Source organism: Micrasema longulum, unplaced genomic scaffold (assembly GCF_059751315.1).
Source record: "Micrasema longulum isolate JH-2025_06_02 unplaced genomic scaffold, ASM5975131v1 h1tg003584l, whole genome shotgun sequence".
NCBI lineage: Eukaryota > Metazoa > Arthropoda > Insecta > Trichoptera > Brachycentridae > Micrasema > Micrasema longulum.
The window spans coordinates 1-20096 of record NW_028280626.1 but is presented as its reverse complement, the minus strand read 5'-3'; the positions used below and the strand labels follow the sequence as shown (position 1 = coordinate 20096).

Below are 20096 nucleotides of genomic sequence, written 5' to 3'. Positions count from 1 at the left end.
CAACAGCATTCAGTCTACTTTCGTCCCTTTTTTTCCAACTCCATGCTTCGCTTCCATACATTAGGGTTGGTACCAGAACTCCATTATGAACTGCTAATTTAGCCTCTTGCGATAGACACTTATTTGCTACGACAGACTTTAAGGCACCATTAACTCTGTTACCGGCACTAACCCTCCTTTCAATATCCTTGTCCATATTTCCATCTCTAGTAAACATACTACCCAGATATACAAATTCTTCGACCTGTTTCAAACTATCTCCATTTACTACAATCTTACATTCAGTCATAGTTACATTTCTTTCAAAGACCATGACGTTCGACTTTTGCACATTCATTAGAAAATCACTCTCCTTGCACACTTCGTAAACCTTTGTAACCAAGGATTGCAGTTCCTCTTCGCTGTCAGCTAGGAGGACTGCGTCATCGGCGTACAGAAGGCAACTGACAGTTAGATTACTCATTTTCGCTCCCACATCCATACTTTTCAATTCTTTCATACATTTATCCATGTATATGTTGAATAACCACGGTGACATTACACATCCCTGTTTGACTCCTTTAGGGATGCCAAACCAGGAAGTTAATGACCCATTTACCCTTACACACGCTACACTATCTTTGTACAAAGAAGCAATAGCGCGGACAAGGTTGTCACTCACTCCATACTCCGATAGAACCATCCATATTTTTTTCCTATCGACTCGATCAAATGCTTTTTGCAAATCAACAAAAGCGCAAAAAAGCTTCTGGTTTTTCGCCAAAAACTTTTCTGTCATATTGCGTAATGCAAATATTTGATCCATACATCCTCTACCATTCATAAATCCACTCTGTACATCCCATACTTTCTCCTTGGTCACGTTTCTTACTCTTTCTATCAGTATTCTTCCATACATTTTGCCGACAGCGCTCAGAAGACTGATAGCTCTGTAATTCCCACACTCCACCTTAGAACCCTTTCCCTTGTATAACGGCATAACAACTGCCCTCCTCCAATCAGGTGGAGTCCTTTCTTCCTTGAGACACAAGTTAAAAAGTTTATGTAGCCATGTGAGAATTAATTTGCCACCCGACTTAATAAACTCTGCTGCAATACAATCATACCCTTGCGCTTTACCATTCCGCATACATTTGACAACGCTGATAATTTCTTTCATACTAATCTGACTTACCTCATCATTTGCGTTCAGACACACCTCGGATAATGTCGATACATCGGCACCGCCCGAGTTACCAGTGTGCGATTCATAAACTTCCTCAAAGTATTCCTTCCATCTCTCTTTTATTCCACTCTCACTAGTCACCATTTTTCCATCCTTATCTTTAACAACTGTCATGCCTCCGCTTTCACTGCTACTCCGGGAGTTTTTCACAGCTTTCCAGAAAACTTTAATGTTTTCATGGAAATTTTGTGTCATTTTCATTCCTTCTTCATCCTTCAATTTTTTCTTCCGTTCACATACACCCTGCTTAACCTTTTTCTTACTTTCACCATACACGCGTTTAGCCGATTCATATTCAATTGTATTCTTTTTTACAGCAAGCAAATTTATCCACGCATCCTTCTTTTCTTAAACGAGTTTTTTGACTTCGTCGTCCCACCACGCATCACCTTTCTTTCTCCCTAGCGTTGTCACACCGCACACTTCTTTCGCCGCCTCGCACATACTTATTTTCAAACACTCCCACATATCGTTTATACCCATACATTCTACATCTTTTTCGTTCAGTCTGTGACTCACAGATCTTTCAAAATTATCTTTTATGTCAGCATTTTGCAATTTTTCAACTTTGACTCTAGAAGGAGCCTGCACTTTGTTTGTTTGGGACCGCCATCCCTTAAACAGAATCACCCTTGAGACCACTAAAAAATGGTCTGATTCCATCTCGGCCCCTCTGTACACACGTGTGTCGACAGTTACAGGCTTCAATCTAGAGTCAATGATGACATAATCGATAATCGACCTTTCATTTCCTCTCTCCCATGTGTATTGGTGGATTCCTTTATGTTCGAAAAATGTATTTGATACAAAAAGGTTCCATTCCAGGCATACCTCTAGCAGTCTTTTCCCATTGTCATTCACTCTTGCATCCCCAAACATACCTAGAGCTGACTTTATTATTAATAATTTATAATGTGATTTTTTAAAATGATATGAAATGAAATCAACAACAGAACTAAAAATACGATTATTTACAATGTGAGAATGGCCTTGAATAAAAGAAGACTCCCTGGGTAAACAGAGGCAGAGGATCTGAAGACTACACATTTTAATTCCAAACTTCTGACATCGTTGATTGGTCCGGACATTGACCGTCGCTCAAACGACGTCGATCAATTGGTTGGGTTGTACAATGAGGTACTATCTAACCTGATAGACAAAACAAAGCGAAAAAACCTGTAATTTTAGCTAATGCCCTTCAAAAATTCAGTAAATTTGAACCAACATCTATAAATGAGGTTAAAAGGATTGTTGTGACATTACCCAACAAACAATGTATATTAGATCCGATGCCAACATGGCTTTTGAAAAAATGCATTAACGTATTAGCTCCATTTTTAACAGATTTATTTAATACATCCATGGAGCGCAGCATTGTTCCAAGCGCCATAAAGAAAGCAAATGTAACTCCACTTTTAAAAATTCACAACTCGTTGTGGAAGATCTTTCCAGTTTTTGCCCTATTTCAAATCTTCCCATCGTATCAAAAATACCAGAAAACATAGTTTCTCATTGGCTCGTTAACTATATCGAGCAGAATTCTTTATTTTCGGTAAGGCAATCGGCATACCGATGTTTTCATTCCACGGAGACGGGAGTGATAAGAGTACTATCTGACATTATAAAGGCGGTAGACTCTGGTAATCTGGTGTTGATGGCTCTTCTGGACATGAGTGCTGCATTCGATACTGTAGACCATAATATTTTGCTTGAACGTCTGGAGAAAACTTATAGTATCCGTTATCAGGCACATATGTGGTTCAGTTCATATCTTAATGAAAGAGAATATGCAGTTGTGTTCCAGGGTAAAAGCTCAACCAACTTTCGGGTGTCTACAAGAGTGCTTCAAGGGTCAGTACTCGGACCACTCCTCTATCTCCTTTACACTAAAGATATAGAGAACATTATCAAAGAATGTGGATTGTGGTCTCACTGCTATGCAGATGATACGCAGATTTATTTATATTGCAAACCAGGCGAGAGAAGTGTGCTTGTCAATTTAATTGATGGATGCATCAAGAAAATAGGAAACTGGATGGCTGAAAACAGACTAACATTAAACCCATCAAAAACTGAACAACTGTGGGTGGCTTCAGCCAGACGACAGAATTTGATCCAGGATACGGCTCTACCCAATGTAGGGAGTACCCCTTTACCCACCGTTAAACTACTGGGAGTTTTACTCAATTCTGACGTTTCTCTTGACGCTCAAATTAGTAGAACGATAAGTTCATGCTTCTACCAGCTGAGACAAATTAAATGCATACGCAAAAATTTGCCGGTTGATGCCGCCCGTCAATTATTAAATGCGTTTGTAGTGTCTAGAGTCGATTATTGTAATGGTATCTATGCAGGTCTACCAATGAACAAAATGACTCGCCAACAATCTGTATTGAATGCCGCAGCAAGACTTATTTTCGGAATCTCTAAGTTCAGTCATATCACTCCACTACTTCGGGAACTGCACTGGCTACGTTTTCCACAGAAGGTCGAATACAAACTCTGTAAGTAACTGCACAACTCTGCTCCGGAATATCTAAGGGAACTATGCATTCCAGATGAACTAGCTGACAGGCGTCTCACGCTTAGATCAGCTACGTCTACAGGCGTCTAAGTTATTATACCTCTACGCAAACAGCGCACTAAATTTAGTGAACGCGCATTTGCGGTCGCAGGCCCTGTGGCATGGAATGCTCTCCCAGCAACGGTGCGAGGCTGTGAAAGTGAAGTGATGTTTCGGAAAAAACTTAAAACCCACTTGTTCTCTAAATCATTTGAATAAATCCGTAGCACGTGATACAAATTAAATTGTTTTAATTAAACTACAACTTTAAATGCTTCAATTAAATTAATTTAACAATAGAATCACTATGTAAAGCGCCCTTGAGGTATTTTATTACGAAAATGGCGCTGTATAAGTTATCCATAATAATAATAATAACGTGTGCGTTCCGCCCGTAAAGAAGCACAGTCCCAACTGTATCAGCATCCCACAGGAACAGTTGCCTTTCTTACCATATTTAACCCACAAGGCGCCCGCGCATCTGAGGGGCTCTCAACGCGATACCCGAGTCTGTACAAACTGACGGAAGAGTGCAAAAATCGTACTGTTGCTTATTAGATCCACATTTTACGCTAGACACATGACCTCTGTCAAACCGCTCAGCAGTTCATCTTTGACATCATCCAATAGCACACATGCCACAAGATATGTGTTCGGCCGATTGAATATATATATCCTATACCCTGCTACTACAGTGCAAGCGCATTGTTTGCTACCTACTGTAACCTTGCACATAAATATATTCACAGAAGAAATTACAACAGGGATGGAGTGTACCTCAAAGAAGGGAATATAGAAGTCAAGGCATTTACAAGGCATATGACCTGTCATTGGCTGGTTTAAGTTCTTTTGTCTACAAACATTTGGACAAACTCAAATATTGTAATATTCACATAAATATATTTCGTGTACATTAACCGCATTATCAAATAGCTGATGGAAAGCAATTGGGAACAACTTATGTAGACACGCTAAACCAAAATTGCAAATGTCTTGAGCGTGTCTTCAGCATCACATCATTTAAATGTATTTTTTTCTTTAATTTCTTTAAAAAAACAATACTATTTAGATGACTGTCGTGTTTTTTTGTATTCTTTTTATGTATGAATAGTATTTAGATTTCGTATTTTTATATAAGTATGTTTACATATTTATATAATTTATATACCTATTTTTTTAAATAAAAATCACAGATATAAGTGTGCAAAGTGTATTTTAACTTATTTTTACAGGTTTCGATTTTGGTCGAAACTAAATATGAAATCGAAATACGGTTTCGGCAGAAAATCTAGTTACAGTTAGTAACTGACGGTTTTACGTTTTACACTTTACCTATACAGTTGGCAACATGACTCTCGCTCAGCATTACCATTACTACCGATTTTTCGGTAGATCTACCGATTTTGGGAGCAACCTACCGATCTACCGAATTCTATTGAAATTCTACCGACTTCTATACATTTCCTTGTTTTCTTTTCCATAGAACAAAATTTCAATACAAATAAAACGAATACATACTTATTATAATTATTTATTGTTTTTTTGCTCACCTAGGTTGCCATCTTTTGATTGTTATAAAAACTGCTTATCTATAGTACATAATAAGTTTACATCATAAATAATATATTTATGAAATGATTTGGTTAGTATTGGTGAATGGTGATTCCCGGTTATTTTCAAATACCTACCTATATATTATTGTGGTATAATAAATCATGACCATAGAATTCATGACATTGTTGAAAAATGTATATTTTTATTTGTTTATCTTATGAGGAAAAATGTAAGCGGATCACCTTTCATATAAAAATGATGGTAATGGTTTTTCTTCAGTCAATTATCTATTTTCTATTTGAATCATTGTTTTGAGCCATTTGTTCAGTACTTTAGCAGTTAGTAGTTTTTACATTTAAATAACTTTGAAATATGAATTATTTCTTTATTTGGCAATTTTGTTTGACAACAAAGTTTGACTGATGATTGTAAAAAATAGCCAGGACATAGAGAGACAGAGAAGAGCCATCGATGTCAAGGTCTCTATGCTGCAAGACGCTTCTACCAACAAAAAAAAACTATTAATACCGAGTCATTGACAGGCTTACAATACACAATACTTGAATTTCATTATTAATTAACATCATTGAATATATTTTATGAAAAAAAAAACAATCGATGTATCTTTGTGCATAAAAAAAATTCATACATAGGTGACTCAGTGTGATTTCATTAATATTTATGCTTTAAAACCTTGAAGAGTTTGAATGGTTAGTCGAAATACGATACTGTTAAAATAGAAATTAAAATATCAACATAACCTCAAAGTAATAAAACAAGATTTACCTGTATTCTGTGCCAGTTTTGCAAGCAAGAATCAATATATTTTGGTGATTCACATATTGCAGTCCTTCTGGTCTCAAATTGTTCATTTATCAAGCGTTTTCGACTATTTAAAGCAACGGCTTTAGCCGAAACGGCGCTTCAATTTTGAACTGTCAAATTTATTTTTGCCCCTTCCCCCTTTCTTCACCCCCGAATCTACCGATTTCTTTTTCTGAATCTACCTATTTTCGCTTATCCAGTCTGGCAACCCTGCTCTCGCTTGTCTGTCTCCATCTGCTGCGTCGTTAGCGTCGGCTGTCTGTTGACGCACGCAATGTCGTTTCGCGTCAGTTTATTCTCGTAATTACCAGCAGTTTTATCAATTATAAAAATGGCGGAAGATGAGGACACGCCTGAAAAAGAAATAAAATTCGATAAAATATGTCGGACTTGCATGGAAGAGTCCGATACGTTAAAATCGATGTTCGGGAATGTTGGTCGCACGCCCTACAGTGCTATAGTTACTTCGTGTACACAGCTAAAGGTAGGTTTATAATATATATATGTATATCTTTGACCCCCATTTTGTAATGACCGTGTCGTAATCTCGATGCACTATGCTCTGGACTTGTCAATGCTCATTTTTACAATTTATTTATAAACGGAAAAAATAATTGCTTTCTTGAATTGTTTGGACTTTTATAATTATTTTATAAGCATTTGATTCCAAACAACACACGATACTTTATATCTACGTTAACGTTTCATTAGTTTATTTAAAAACAATATCTGATATTAAGTACGCGCTGTGTTTTTATTTTATTTCACATTTTTCCACGTGCGACAGTTTTGTTAATTCCTATTTCAATTAGAATCCACACACATGTACCGCCTACAGCCATAAAAAAATATATAATTCAATAGTCCAATAGCAAAATGGCATATAATCAACATTGTATTATAAGACAAACGATTATGAATACGATAGCGGGGAGGTTTTTTGAAAAAAATATTATTTATTAGTTAAATTAGATTTAAGTAAAAGTACGATTTAGTACGATCTAGTGAATAATGACCCTGTGTTGATGTGTTAGTGCCTGTCAGTGAACCGAGTAAACATACAAATAATGTTTCTATGTAGGCAAGGCACGCTAGAATAATTTAAATAAGAAATTATTTTGTTGCAACAAAGATGGAAAACATTTTCGAGAATATAATATGGAAGTTTAGGCATTTATAGCACTTACTACGTCGAAATGAAAAGTTAGTATACCTCTACGCAAACAGCGCACTAAATTCGGCGAACGCGCATTTGCGGTCGCAGGCCGGACGGCATGGAATGCTCTCCCAGCAGAGGTGCGAAACTGTGAGAGTGAAGTGATGTTTCGGAAAAAACTTAAAACCCACTTGTTCTCTAAACCCTTAGCATGCGTTGACAAAGTACGTTGTTTTTCTTAAATTAAAAATTCAAAAAGTTAATATTAAATTTATATCTTTATATAATCACTTTGCAAAGCGCCCTTGAGGTATTATATTACGAAAATGGCGCTATATAAGTTATCCATAATAATAAAATAATAATTATGACCTGTCATTGGCTGGTTTCAGTGACCACTTTACACATTGTGTAACATTCACCATTCTGCCTATGTTTAAACATCCGCATTTCCTCAACTCTTATATCTGTTGACTTTTGTGAAGCAAAAGAGCTGAAACCTTTATCATGTGGGTGAGATTCATCCGGCCTAACCAATTCACGTACTAGGCAATGCCTTAAAACAATTTTACAATTTTTATACTTCTTCTTATACAAGTAACTTTAATCAACAATGTTTTGAGTATGTCCAAATGTTTGTAGACATGCTGGATTGAAAAATTGTTTTCGTGCGTTGCCTAGTTGGTGAAATGGTTATGGCCTGATGAATCTCACCCACATGATAAAGGTTTCAGCTCTTTTACTTCTCAAAAGTCAACAGATGGAAGAGTTAAGGAAATGTGGATGTTTATACAGGCAGAATGGTGAATGTTACACAGCGTGTAAAGTGGCCACTTAAACCAGCCAATGACAGGTCATAAGCCCTATAAATTCCTAGACTTCCATATTCCATTTTCAAAAATCTTTTCCATCTCTGTTATAGCAAAATTAGATCTAAATGGCTCCCTAGCGAGGAAATTCAGCCTGTCTGCAAACATTTGGACATACTCAAAACATTGTTGAAAACTTATTAGTACGCACATTTAAAGCAGAGGGTATTGTACTCCAGGGTGGAAATTATTCTATTTATTGTGATAGGCAGTATGAAATCTAGCCCCCATTTGCTTATTTAACTTTTTGTACTTTTTAGTGTTTTTTTATTATAATTTTTAATGGTTTACAAATAAAAGCTAGATTATAACACGTGCAGCTAGATAAATGGTTGGAATTCTAGACCATATTTACGAAACATATTTAAGTATGAAATAATTTAATAGTTGACACAGAAACTAGATTCACAAAAGTCTTGCAGTCTTACAAAGCGCATGGACAAATAATGGAATTCTAGCAACTTAAAAATGATTTCACTAAAACATATTGAGCAGAGTGGTAAGTCTGTCAAGTGTTCATGATAAAAAGTAAACAGTAAAGCCTCAAATCTGCCTTGTAGACAGCCAATACGAGATATTGTCGTTTCCCAAAAGGTGCTTTATTTGCTGAGTTTTATTTCCAAATACACAGTTTCAGGACGGTACTGAAAATTCACTCGGTCACTCCTCATCGCAGCATAAAAAGCAAGTCCTACTGAATTGTTTTTTTTTATTGCCAGATGAACCATTAAATTTTGACAGACAATGACAATAGCATTGTGAGTACAGGATGCGACTTAGCGATCATATCGACTAATTTAGAGCATTATCCGTGCTATTGATTTGTTATTATTCAATTTATTTCTAATTACAAATTATTTCGCCCATGATCGTACAACAACGACACATGTGATTTTCTTCAACTTTACGCAAGAGCGATTATTTTTTTACGCTTTACGTCAAAACTAATTAAGTACACAAGTGTACCATTTGATACTTAGGATAGTCATATATATATATATTTTTTAATCCTGGAATATTACACAGCCTTTATCCTTAACTTATATTTTACCTTTTCAAGATCAAATGAACGTATTTATGCAGTAAGCCAGCCCACAATATTGGAAAAAATTATATATTGGTGTTTTCGGGAGCAGTAAGGTCAATTTTATGTTCTGCTAAAAATAGCCAGACCGCATTCATACAAAAAAACTGTACAATCACCTTCTGAAAATAGTGTCGATCATAAAAACGGCATTTCTCTATTTGCAACAAACACCCACAGCACTAGAAAAATCTGACGGTACTTTAAAAATCATTAAAACTGGTCAAATACATACTTAGATTCTTGTTTGTAATGTAAAAAAAAAATGTATTAATTTTTTATCATTTGTCAAAGTCAAAAACATTCCAACTGTTGTGTAGATTTGATTATTCACTCGTTTCATAAAGGTGCTATTATCTTAGTTTCACTTTTCTATGGCTGGGTGATTTCTGCATAACTACGTTCAAGTATAGAAGAAAGTCAATGTTGCATTTTTGCACATCCGTCGTTTTACGATCACGACGATTTGATTATTGTGATGAGTGACTGTGAATTTCTCGCAGTCTCATCCAGAACGTTGCATATAAATTATTGTTGTACATCATCATCATTCCCTATCCCTCTATCCACCCAGTGGTCAGATGCACGAAGGAAAGATGTTCAGCCTTGTGCTCGTTTTACACTTCAATAAATAATAATATTCACTTATTTACCTTAATTCGCTTGTCAACCAATTCACCATTTCCATTATAACTTATAGCAATAAAATAATAATATTTGATATCAGGATTTGCCACCTTGAAAGTTGGTGGCTTTCAGCATCTTGCGATACCGGTTTTATTTAAATTTTGTAAATGTACTTTTATTTTATTTTAGGTTGCCGAAGAAGATGGCCTACCGAGGCAAATATGTAATCCATGTATCAACGCTGTTGAAATGGCGTTTGCTTTCAAACAGCGTGCTGAAAAAGCTGATGCCAAGTTGAGGGATTATATCAGTAGAAAGCATCCCACTCTGGTATCCTCTTCTTCAGATGATTCAATCAAACGAGAGGTAACTTGTTTTATGTAAATAATATTATTACTATCGGGTTTTGTATGCTTAAAGATTAGATTACAACAAAGACAGATAAACTTTTTAAAAACAGAGTATACAGAGTAAAATTCTTCTAAACACCGGGGACACAATTTTATAGGAAGGCACTATTACTTATTCAATTAGGAAACATAAATTGACGATATCGTTATTTTATTATTTAAACCTTCTGTTTCCAGTGTGTAGCTAGTCTAATAAATACTTATTGGGCACAGAAAAAGCATTTTATCAGAAATCGAAGATAAATCACCAATACAATCAAAAGTTTACCAATGTGTTGATTGTTGCCGCGGATAAAGTCAAATACCATTTGCTCACACACTCTTTACACACCATTGAAGATAAAGGCAGAATCTCTAGCACGAAAGACTCAAATGGCAGGATGCAATAAAACAGTATTATCAAAATCATACAAATTTTTTACACTGATCTATAAAGAGAAGACTCCTAGATCACAACTTTCAAATACAGCAGTGCCCGTTAGAAGATAAAAATCTTGGATTAGAAAATATCCCTGAATTTACAAGAGATGAAGTGAAAGCAGACAGATCAATTAAAAAATTTCAAAAGCACAGAACTGATATTCTGAATGCTATTGGGGGGTAAAGAACGCTTTATTAGTGCGTAAGGTGATGCTTTTGACCAGGAATGTTTAAATAAATGAGGTGTGGTGAATGGTTGACACATATGTTTCAATACTATTCAATTTAAAACATGGTACAGAGACCCTTGTTCCCATCCAAAATGGATCTAATTTGATCATGAAAATGCTTTACCTTAAACAATTGATTTTTACAAATACAGTTAGTACAATTCTACTTATGGGGTCTACGTTCAAGGCGCATGGAAGGAATGCGGTAGTGTGTTGTGACACTGCCCGGATAAGTTTCGATAAAAATTGTCTCTTTGTACATACCCAGTCCTGCCATAAATACTGTTACACTGGTTCAAAAATTCATAAAATGTAAACAATAGCAGGTAAAGACCCATAACCTTTTTTCAGGTAAAGTACCAACCTTTATGCTATTGCCATAATTAGTCAGTCATTGAACGTCAACAAGTAAACATGGAGTGGGGTTTTAAGGAAAACCAAATCATTTAATCGCATTACACAAAGTTGGGAAGAAGCCGGGAGACATTTTTAACACCCTAAAACTTTTAGCTATAAGTTGCCAGTTTGTGTATCAAACTATTAATCGGTTCAAGAATATTCAAAGTGCTGAAGACCGACAAAGATCTGGACGTCTTCGAACTGTGCGGACTCCAGGAGCTATTAAGACTGTCAGAAGCAGAATTCATAGAAATCCGCTCCGCAAACAAAAAATATTGTCCAGGGAGACGAATATATCGACTCGGAAGTATGTCTCGCATCATCAAATTTGACCTAAGATGGGGGCTTACCGAAGAAGCACTGGTCATTTGCTTACTCTACCTTTAAGGGACATTAGGAAGACCAGAGCAAAAAAACTTATTTTACAATACGCGAATAATTTACATTGCAAAATTCTGTTTTCTGATGAAAAAATATTTAACATTGAAGACAACTTCAACAAGCAAAATGATCGAGTGTATGCTCATAGCTCTCGAGCAGCCGCTCGAGTCATTCCTAAAGTTCAAAGAGGTCATCATCCAGCAGAAGTGATGATTTGGTGGGGTGTCTCCTACGATGGGGTTACTGAGCTTCATTTTTGCACGCAGGGTGTGAAGACAAGTGCGAAATCGTACCAAGATGACATTCTAGAGAAGGTTGTTAAGCCTCTCAATGACACAATAATAAATTTGAAACATTGGATCTTCCAGCAAGATTCTGTTCCAGCTCACAAGGCAAAATCTACCCAGCAATGGCTGGAAAATCACATACCGGAGTTTATTAAAGCTGAAGATTGGCTTTCTGGAAGCCCAGATTTAAATCCGATGGACTACAAATTGTGATCAGTGTTGGAGATCATGGTCTGTAATAGACAACATCCAAATTTGGAGAGTTTGAAGCGGTCTTTGAAAAAAGCAGTGGCCAATTTTACCATGGAAATTGTGCTTGCTGCCATTGACGATTGGCCGTCACGTTTAAAGGCCTGAGTGAAGAGGACGACATGAACAAAATATTTTTTCAATTAGTGGAATATGCATGTTAGCCTAGTAATAAAAAAAACTTTTGTAAAATTAATTGCTTTTTTATTATAATAAAAACAGTTTGTAACAGTATTTATGGCAGGACTAGGTATATACCACAAAGGAGTTTAATATTATAAGAACACAACTAGTTTCCGGTATTTCAAACTACTCATCACTAGTTATGTTCTGATAATATTAGATTTGTGTGTGGTGTACATTAAATTCAAAATGTTTTATTTGAAATATATTTAAAATGTTATTTCGCAAAGTAAATGCTGAAACAATAAATAATATAAAAATTGGCTCACAAATATATTATATTTGTAAATATCGACGAGCCAATTTTCATCAAAACTCAACTGGGCTGCATCACAACACACTATCGCATTCCTTCCGCGTGCCTTGAACGTAGGCCCGTCTATACATATTGCAATTTTATAATTTAAATTCATTAAAAAAATATTTATTTTAATATTACAATTTTAATTCATTACAGATTAATCAAGAAGGAAACGATATCAAAGTCAAAGATGAATTGAAAAATATTGATTTTCACAATTACACAGCATTAGATATGTATGATAATTTTGTTGATCATTCTGATGACTCAGAAGACGACAGTAGGCCTTTGAAAGGTAATTTATTTCTAGTAATTAATAAAACATTGTCATATTATTGGTATCAAAAACATTTTTCACTTACACTTATTCGTTTATAAATTTGTATAAACCACTTAATTTTTTTTAAAATTACACTTCGACACTTCGAGTTAAATTCCTGACGATGAGGTAGTAACCTCGGAACCGGTCGAAGTGTAATTTAAAAAAATTAAGTGGTTTATACAAATTTATAAATAAATAAGTGTAAAACATTGTCAGTCTGCATTTTCACCTTTGAAGCTATCTCTGGCTTCATGTTTGTAAACATTCAAATGAATAAAATTGAATCCCCAAAACTCCTAAGTTATATTTATCGTTCACATATTGTCAGGTCGATGTCAAAATCACACCTGTAAAATGATCATTTTCAAATATAGATTTAAAATTTAAAACTAATTATATTTTAATTGCACTAAACCTGCTTCATAATCAAGTTAAATATCTGGTTGTATTACACAATTATTATGTAATTTGTTCACTGTGAGGTCCTCGGCTTGGTTCCCAGCGAGGTCAACCTGCTTTTTGTATTAAGGTGGAATCAGCTTATTGTGATCACTATGGGCCCTTAAACGTTTGATAACATTAACCGTCTGAAAACATTAAGCAAAGGTTAATATAATATACCAGCAGGCAACAGTCTGCCATGTTTATCCGCCTCGTAGTGTAATGGTCAGCGCGTTAGCCTACGATGTTTCCAAAGTTCCCTTAGATATTCTGGAGCAGAGTTGTGCAGTGACTTATACTTACCTAAGCTAACAGAGTTTCTATTCAACCCTCTGTGGAAAACATAGTCAATGTAATTCCCGAATGATATGACTGAACTTAGATATTCCTAAAATAAGTCTCGCTGTGGCATTCAATACAGATTGCAGGCGAGTCATTTTATTTATCGGTAGACTTGCGTAGATACCATTGCAATAATCGACTCTAGAAGCTACAAACACTTTTATTAATTGATAGGCGGCATCAACCGGACAATTTTTGCATATGCATTTAATTTGTCTCATCTGGTAGAAGCATGAACTTATCGTTCTACTAATTTGAGCGTCTAGAAAAAGGTCAGAATTAAGAAGAATTCCAGTAGTTTAACGGTGGGTAAAGCGGTACTCCTTACATCGGGTAGTGCCGTATCTTGAATCAAATTCTGTCGTCTGGCTAAAGCCATCCATAGTTGTTCCGTTTTAAATGGGTTTAATGTTAGTCTATTTTCAGCCATCCAGTTTCCTGTTTTCTCAATGCATCCATCAATTAAATTAACAAGCACACTTCTCTCGCCTGGTTTGCAATAAAAATAAATTTGTGTGTCATCTGCATAGCAGTGAGACCACAATCTACATTCTTTGATAATGTTCTCCATATCTTTAGTGTATAGGAGATAGAGAAGTGGTCCGAGTACTGACCCTTGAGGTACTCCAGTAAACACCTGAAAATTGGGTGAGCTTTTACCCTGGAACACAACTGCATATTCTCTTTCAATAAGATATGAACTGAACCACATATGTGCCTGATCACAGATACCATAAATTTTCTCCAGACGTTCAATCAAAATATTATGGTCTACAGTATCAAATGCAGCACTCCCGTCCAAAAAAGGGTCATCAACACCAGATGACCAGAGTCTACCGCCGTTTTAATGTCAGACAGTACTCTTATCACTCCTGTCTCCGTGGAATGAAAACGTCGGTATGCCGATTGCCTTTCCAAAAAGAGAGAATTCTGCTCAATATAATTAACCTATGAGAAACTGTTTTTTCTAAAATTTTTGATTTAGAAGATTTGAAATAGGAGGATAATTGGAAAGATCACATCTAATTGTGAATTTTTAAAAAGTTGAGTTACATTAGCTTTCTTTATGGCTCTTGGAACAATGCTGTGCTCCATGGATGTGTTAATGGAGCTAATATGTTAATGATTTTTTTCAAAACCCATCTTGGAATCGGATCTAATATGCATTGTTTGTTGGGTAATGCCACAACAATCCTGTTAACCTCATAAACAGATGTTGTTTCAAATTTACTTAATAAAAGTTTTGGGAGGCATTAGCTGAAATTACCGGTTTTTTCCCTGAACTAGATGCCAGTCTGATTCTTTCGACCTTATTTGTAGCAGTTACGCCTGTATTAGGTGTCTTTGCTATACAGTCACCACAAATAGATTGAAGGCTTCGCCTGAGTTGTTTTCGAGACTTTCTCTGTTTAGTGATTTTTTGCACCAGAAACTTAATTTAATTTCTTTTATAAATGTCCTGTCTTGCATTTTTAACCACATTGATCAGACTGAAGTTGACTGAGTATTTCGGTATTTACGTTCTAGACGTCTTAACTCTTTCTTTTTACGTCGACCATTTTTGTCAAACCATGCATCAGATTTCCTTATTTGAATAGTTTTCTTAGTAAGTGGTATATGTTTGTTAGATAGCAGCCCATTATACAACCTAACCAATTTATCAACGTCGTTTGAGCGACGGTCAATATCCGGATGTGGCATGGAGAATCATGGTCTATGTTTGTTACATAAGCTGTATTCTTCAAATCAAATTTCCGTCGTATTATAACATCAGGTGTACCCTACCGCATCATGTGTAGGGTGTATTTACTTCTTGTGAACAATCAAAATCACTAAAAGTGCATTAAAACTTCGTAATAAATGGTGCATGTTTGTCTATCAGGTTAGATAGTACCTCATTGTACAACCCAACCAATTGATCGACGTCGTTTGAGCGACGGTCAATGTCCGGACCAATCAACGATGTCAGAAGTTCGCAATTAAAATGTTCTAAATTTAATTTTCTCCATGGCCTCGATGCGAGTGTTTTGTAAGTTGGTGTTGGTTTTTGGATATTAATTTTACAGTGCACTAATCTGTGGTCTGAAAGTCCGATGTCTGTTACAAAAACTGTGATCTTTTGATCACAATTCTGTCGTATTATAACATCAAGTGTACCCCCCTCATCATGTGTAGGGGTATTTACTTCTTGTGAATAATCAAAATCACTTAAAAGTGCATTAAAACGAACCGATTCTGAATCCGTCTTGCGGTCGAAACGAATGTTCAGATCTCCAGTTACACATGTTATTTCTGTACGAGTGATGACCATTCAAGTAAAGATTTTATTTTTGACACGGTGCTTTAGAACCTGTTGAGTTTTGGTTAATACAGCAATCCCTTCCTGGTTTATCCATGTAATATAATTTTTTTATGGATATTTCAATGGACGGTTTCCGTGCCTCTTCGATGACGCTAAAACCCTTACTACGAAGCAGATTAATAGTTACAGAATTATGATCTTCATGTTGAGTTTCCGTTAATGCAAGAACGTTTAGTGTTTAACTATTTATGTTTGGGATATCTTCAATTTTATTTTTGATGTACCGAGTGAAATAGGACAAGGTGTATTTGCGTTTCTGTTTATTTTTACATGTTTAGAAGTTTTTGGTTAATTTTTATATCTATTTTAATATGTGACTTGAGACAGATATTTGATTTATAAAAGTGTTATTTGTGTTATCAACTGTGTTTTATTAATTTCACTATGCGAGTTAAGCATACACATATATACATAGATTTATTTGGGACTGACTCATTATCGTAACAATAACCGACTGATAACAAAACCTGATTTTCTGTGTATTTATATAATAAATTGGTAGTTTTTCACTACAATTTTTACATGAAAGACCAGTGGACATTCTTACATCAGATGCCAGTCCAGGGGCTATGAAATATTTTTTTATCTTGGAAAACCCAAGACTTCATGCATGTTCATTATCATCATCATTCCCTTTTCACACGTTCTGGTGCATAGGGCACTGCATTGGTAAACCAATCCCAGCGTATCTCGATCATTTTTGTTACATGGAGGTAAGATGATCAGTCTTACGCTTCAGGTGTTAGTCCAGGGACTATGAAATATTCTAGTGTAGAAATGCCTTTTTAAATAAATATTTCATGTCAACCATGTCGGGAATCGAACCCGAGTCCTCTTGCATGGTAGGCAATTGCGCTGACCACTACGCCATGAGGCCGACGATAATGCATGTTAGCTATAAAAAAATAAGTGATTTTGGTTGTTAGATAAATATTTTATGGGCACAAAATATTTATTTATGACTCGCTTTAAAAAAAAAAGATATTGTGTTCCTGATGTACATTTTGGTGAGCTGACTGAACTAATTTTTTTAATGATGTTAACAGATTTACAAATGGATAAGGATAAAAAGCCTCAACAAAATGTTCCAACTGAGGACGTCATAGTAGAAGAAAAGGGAGATAATACGAACCTTTCTTGTGAATATTGCAAAAAAACTTTCCAAGATTCTCTCAGTTTAGAAGGCCACAAAAACAAACATCATACAGGTACAAATATTTTAATATATATAGATTGGCATATTGTGCAAACTCCAACAAAGAAATTTTATAGTGGCTAACAAATAAAATATTTTTTTCTAGAAATTGTTTTGACTATCAAACAATGGTTTTTAATTTATTGAGTTATATTCTAGGTTATATCCTAATAACTTTATTTATTTTAGGTTATGTTCAATGTGAAATATGCTACAGAGCTTTCACAACCACTTCATATTTAGATCGACACAAAATAGCGTCACATTCCAAAGTATACATGAAAAATTTTGAGAAAAAAACCAGTAATCCCACCCCGGAGAAGAAAACGGATTCTTCATATTCGTGTAAATTCTGCAGTTACAAATTTACTAGAGAAGACCAGCTGATCGATCATCTAACTCTGTCGCACAATGACAAATGTGGTCCCAAAAAGAGAGGACGCCCTTCCAAAAAGGATATCTTAGCTAAAAAGCTAAGGCTTAAAGGAATATTGGAAACTGTAAGACTCCTCGGTGAATCTTTGTTTCATTTGTGACTTATTTAGTGATTTATTGTGAATCTCAATGTAAATCCGATTTAAACACTCATTTGCTTTTAAATTTGACTTTATCACTAAAGGAATATGACAATCATTCTAGTCTGAAGACATTCAAATCAAGATACTTAAGTTTTTAATCTTATCTCAATCATCAGATTCTGTGTCATTTAATCTTGTTGGTGACTGAAATTTGATCAATAATGCTATCTGTGGTGCAATCAGCATTTTGTCAAATGGTCAGCGCCTTTGCCTCCCATAAAAGAGGTCTCGTGTTCGATTTCCGACGTGGTCGACATGAAATATTCATTTGAAAAATGTGTTTTTACACTAGAATATTTCATAGTTCCCGAACTGCCACCTGAATTACCCTCGTGTAAAATACGCTGCGGCTGGTTTACCAATGCAGTGCCCTATGTACCATTGAGTGTGGAAAGGGAATAATGAATTTGTAGTTTATAACTTGGAAGTGAAAAAATATATGCATTGCATATATAATTTGTTTCTAATTGAGTAATTTTGACATGATTTTATAGAATATAAATTTTAAAATTATATTTTTTAAATCCACATAATTATTCTAATCTCTTCACGTTATATATAAGCAGCGCTCTAAAATACTATGGTTAGGTTACTCGGGGGAGCCCTCATACCATATTTTTTGTTGTTTTGACACCAATACCATGTGGTCGTTTTCTGCAAAATATATCCTATGTGGATTTTAGCAATTCAGGAGATCTAAATTTGTTGCAACAGAGATGAAAAACATTTTTGAGAAGGGAATATGGAAGTCTAGGCATTTACAGGGCTTATGACCTGTCATTGGCTGGTTTATGTGACTACTTTATACATTGTGTAACATTCACCATTCTGCCTATGTTTAAACATCCGCATGTCCTCAACTCTTCCACCTGTTGACTTTTGTGAAGTAAAAGAGCTGAAACCTTTATCATGTGGGTGAGATTCATCCGGCTGAACCAATTCACCTACTAGGCAACCCCTGAAATCAATTTTTATACTTTATTTTTATTTATATATGTTTTTTATTTCTTACTATTTTATTAATTGTAAAGTTACATTCAATGCCTTATTTATAAAAAAATATGAAAATTTGTATTTATATAACATTTTCATTCAAAATGACTATTTATACAATTAATTTATTTTCTTGAATTTTGCATATTTTATCAGGATTTATTGTGCGCCCTGTTTACTGTAGTATATTGTGTGTATCAATTTTTCTTTTACACATAGTCTAGCACTATAATGGCTCTCATTGATACAAAAAAATATTTAAAACAATAGATTAAAAATGTATGGCCCAATTTTTACAAAAACTCAATAATGCTCTGCGGTAATTTAAATAGACTACGCTAGAATGCAATAATTGATCATCTAACAAAGTATTTTGGAAAAGTGTCTAAAGATTGGTGCAGATTCCACCTTCGCATTACTTCAATCGCGCGATATATTATTCGCCTGCTGATTACATGACTCGTACGATAATAACGCGGGTAAATCACCTTCACAACGTAAAACGCATCATAGTCTATGATTTTTACCAAGGTTATGAATTCTATTTCCGTTTTAACTTCTTTAAGGCCCAAAAAAAAGGAAATCCTATGGTTGCAGATTTGCGACAAATAAAGTATAATCCTTCAGGAAACGTACAATACAAAATTGACTACACAAGTGAGTGGCAAAATTTACTTTAATGATGAAAAATTATACAAATTTCAATACCCACAAACATCTTCCATTGACAGAGTTAAAAATCAAAAACATCTATAGGCCTAAAGTAGTAATTGACCATGCAACATTATCCTTCTTATGATTCTCTCAAAAAGAATTGTATCAACTTCCAAATCACACTCCGACAATAAAAAAAATTATAAGAAGAATCATAAATCGTGTTTTGATTTATATAAATCGTAATTACTATTGATATAGTAGGTAATCATAAAATGGTTAAAATCGTATTTATCAATTACATCTTTTGACTCCTGGAGATGTTTATGTTATACAAATTCAGAGGATGCCATTTGTGTAGAGCGATGACCAGAACTGGCCTTGCGTCTCTGTGGCAAGTCTTGCCATCAGTTTATACTGAATAATTCCTGGTGACAACTCGTACA

General features: G+C 35.0%; 1 protein-coding gene and 1 long non-coding RNA gene across 2 annotated transcripts; one reads left to right on the top strand and one right to left on the bottom strand.

The window, feature by feature from the left end:
- The first annotated feature begins 6408 nt into the window (after window positions 1-6408).
- On the top strand, window positions 6409-17961 carry LOC148270689 (uncharacterized). The gene is made up of 5 exons (XM_088242292.1): window positions 6409-6651; window positions 10093-10269; window positions 12920-13058; window positions 17277-17438; window positions 17615-17961. The coding sequence occupies exons 1-5, from the start codon at window positions 6499-6501 to the stop codon at window positions 17959-17961; spliced, it is 978 nt and encodes a 325-aa protein (XP_088098418.1). The 5' UTR covers window positions 6409-6498.
- On the bottom strand, window positions 17690-19574 carry LOC148270688 (uncharacterized). Its single transcript, XR_015825309.1, has 2 exons — window positions 19212-19574; window positions 17690-18905 (listed from the first exon to the last, which is right to left on the bottom strand). It is a non-coding gene; the product is annotated as an uncharacterized LOC148270688 (long non-coding RNA).
- Between the last annotated feature and the right edge of the window lie 522 nt (window positions 19575-20096).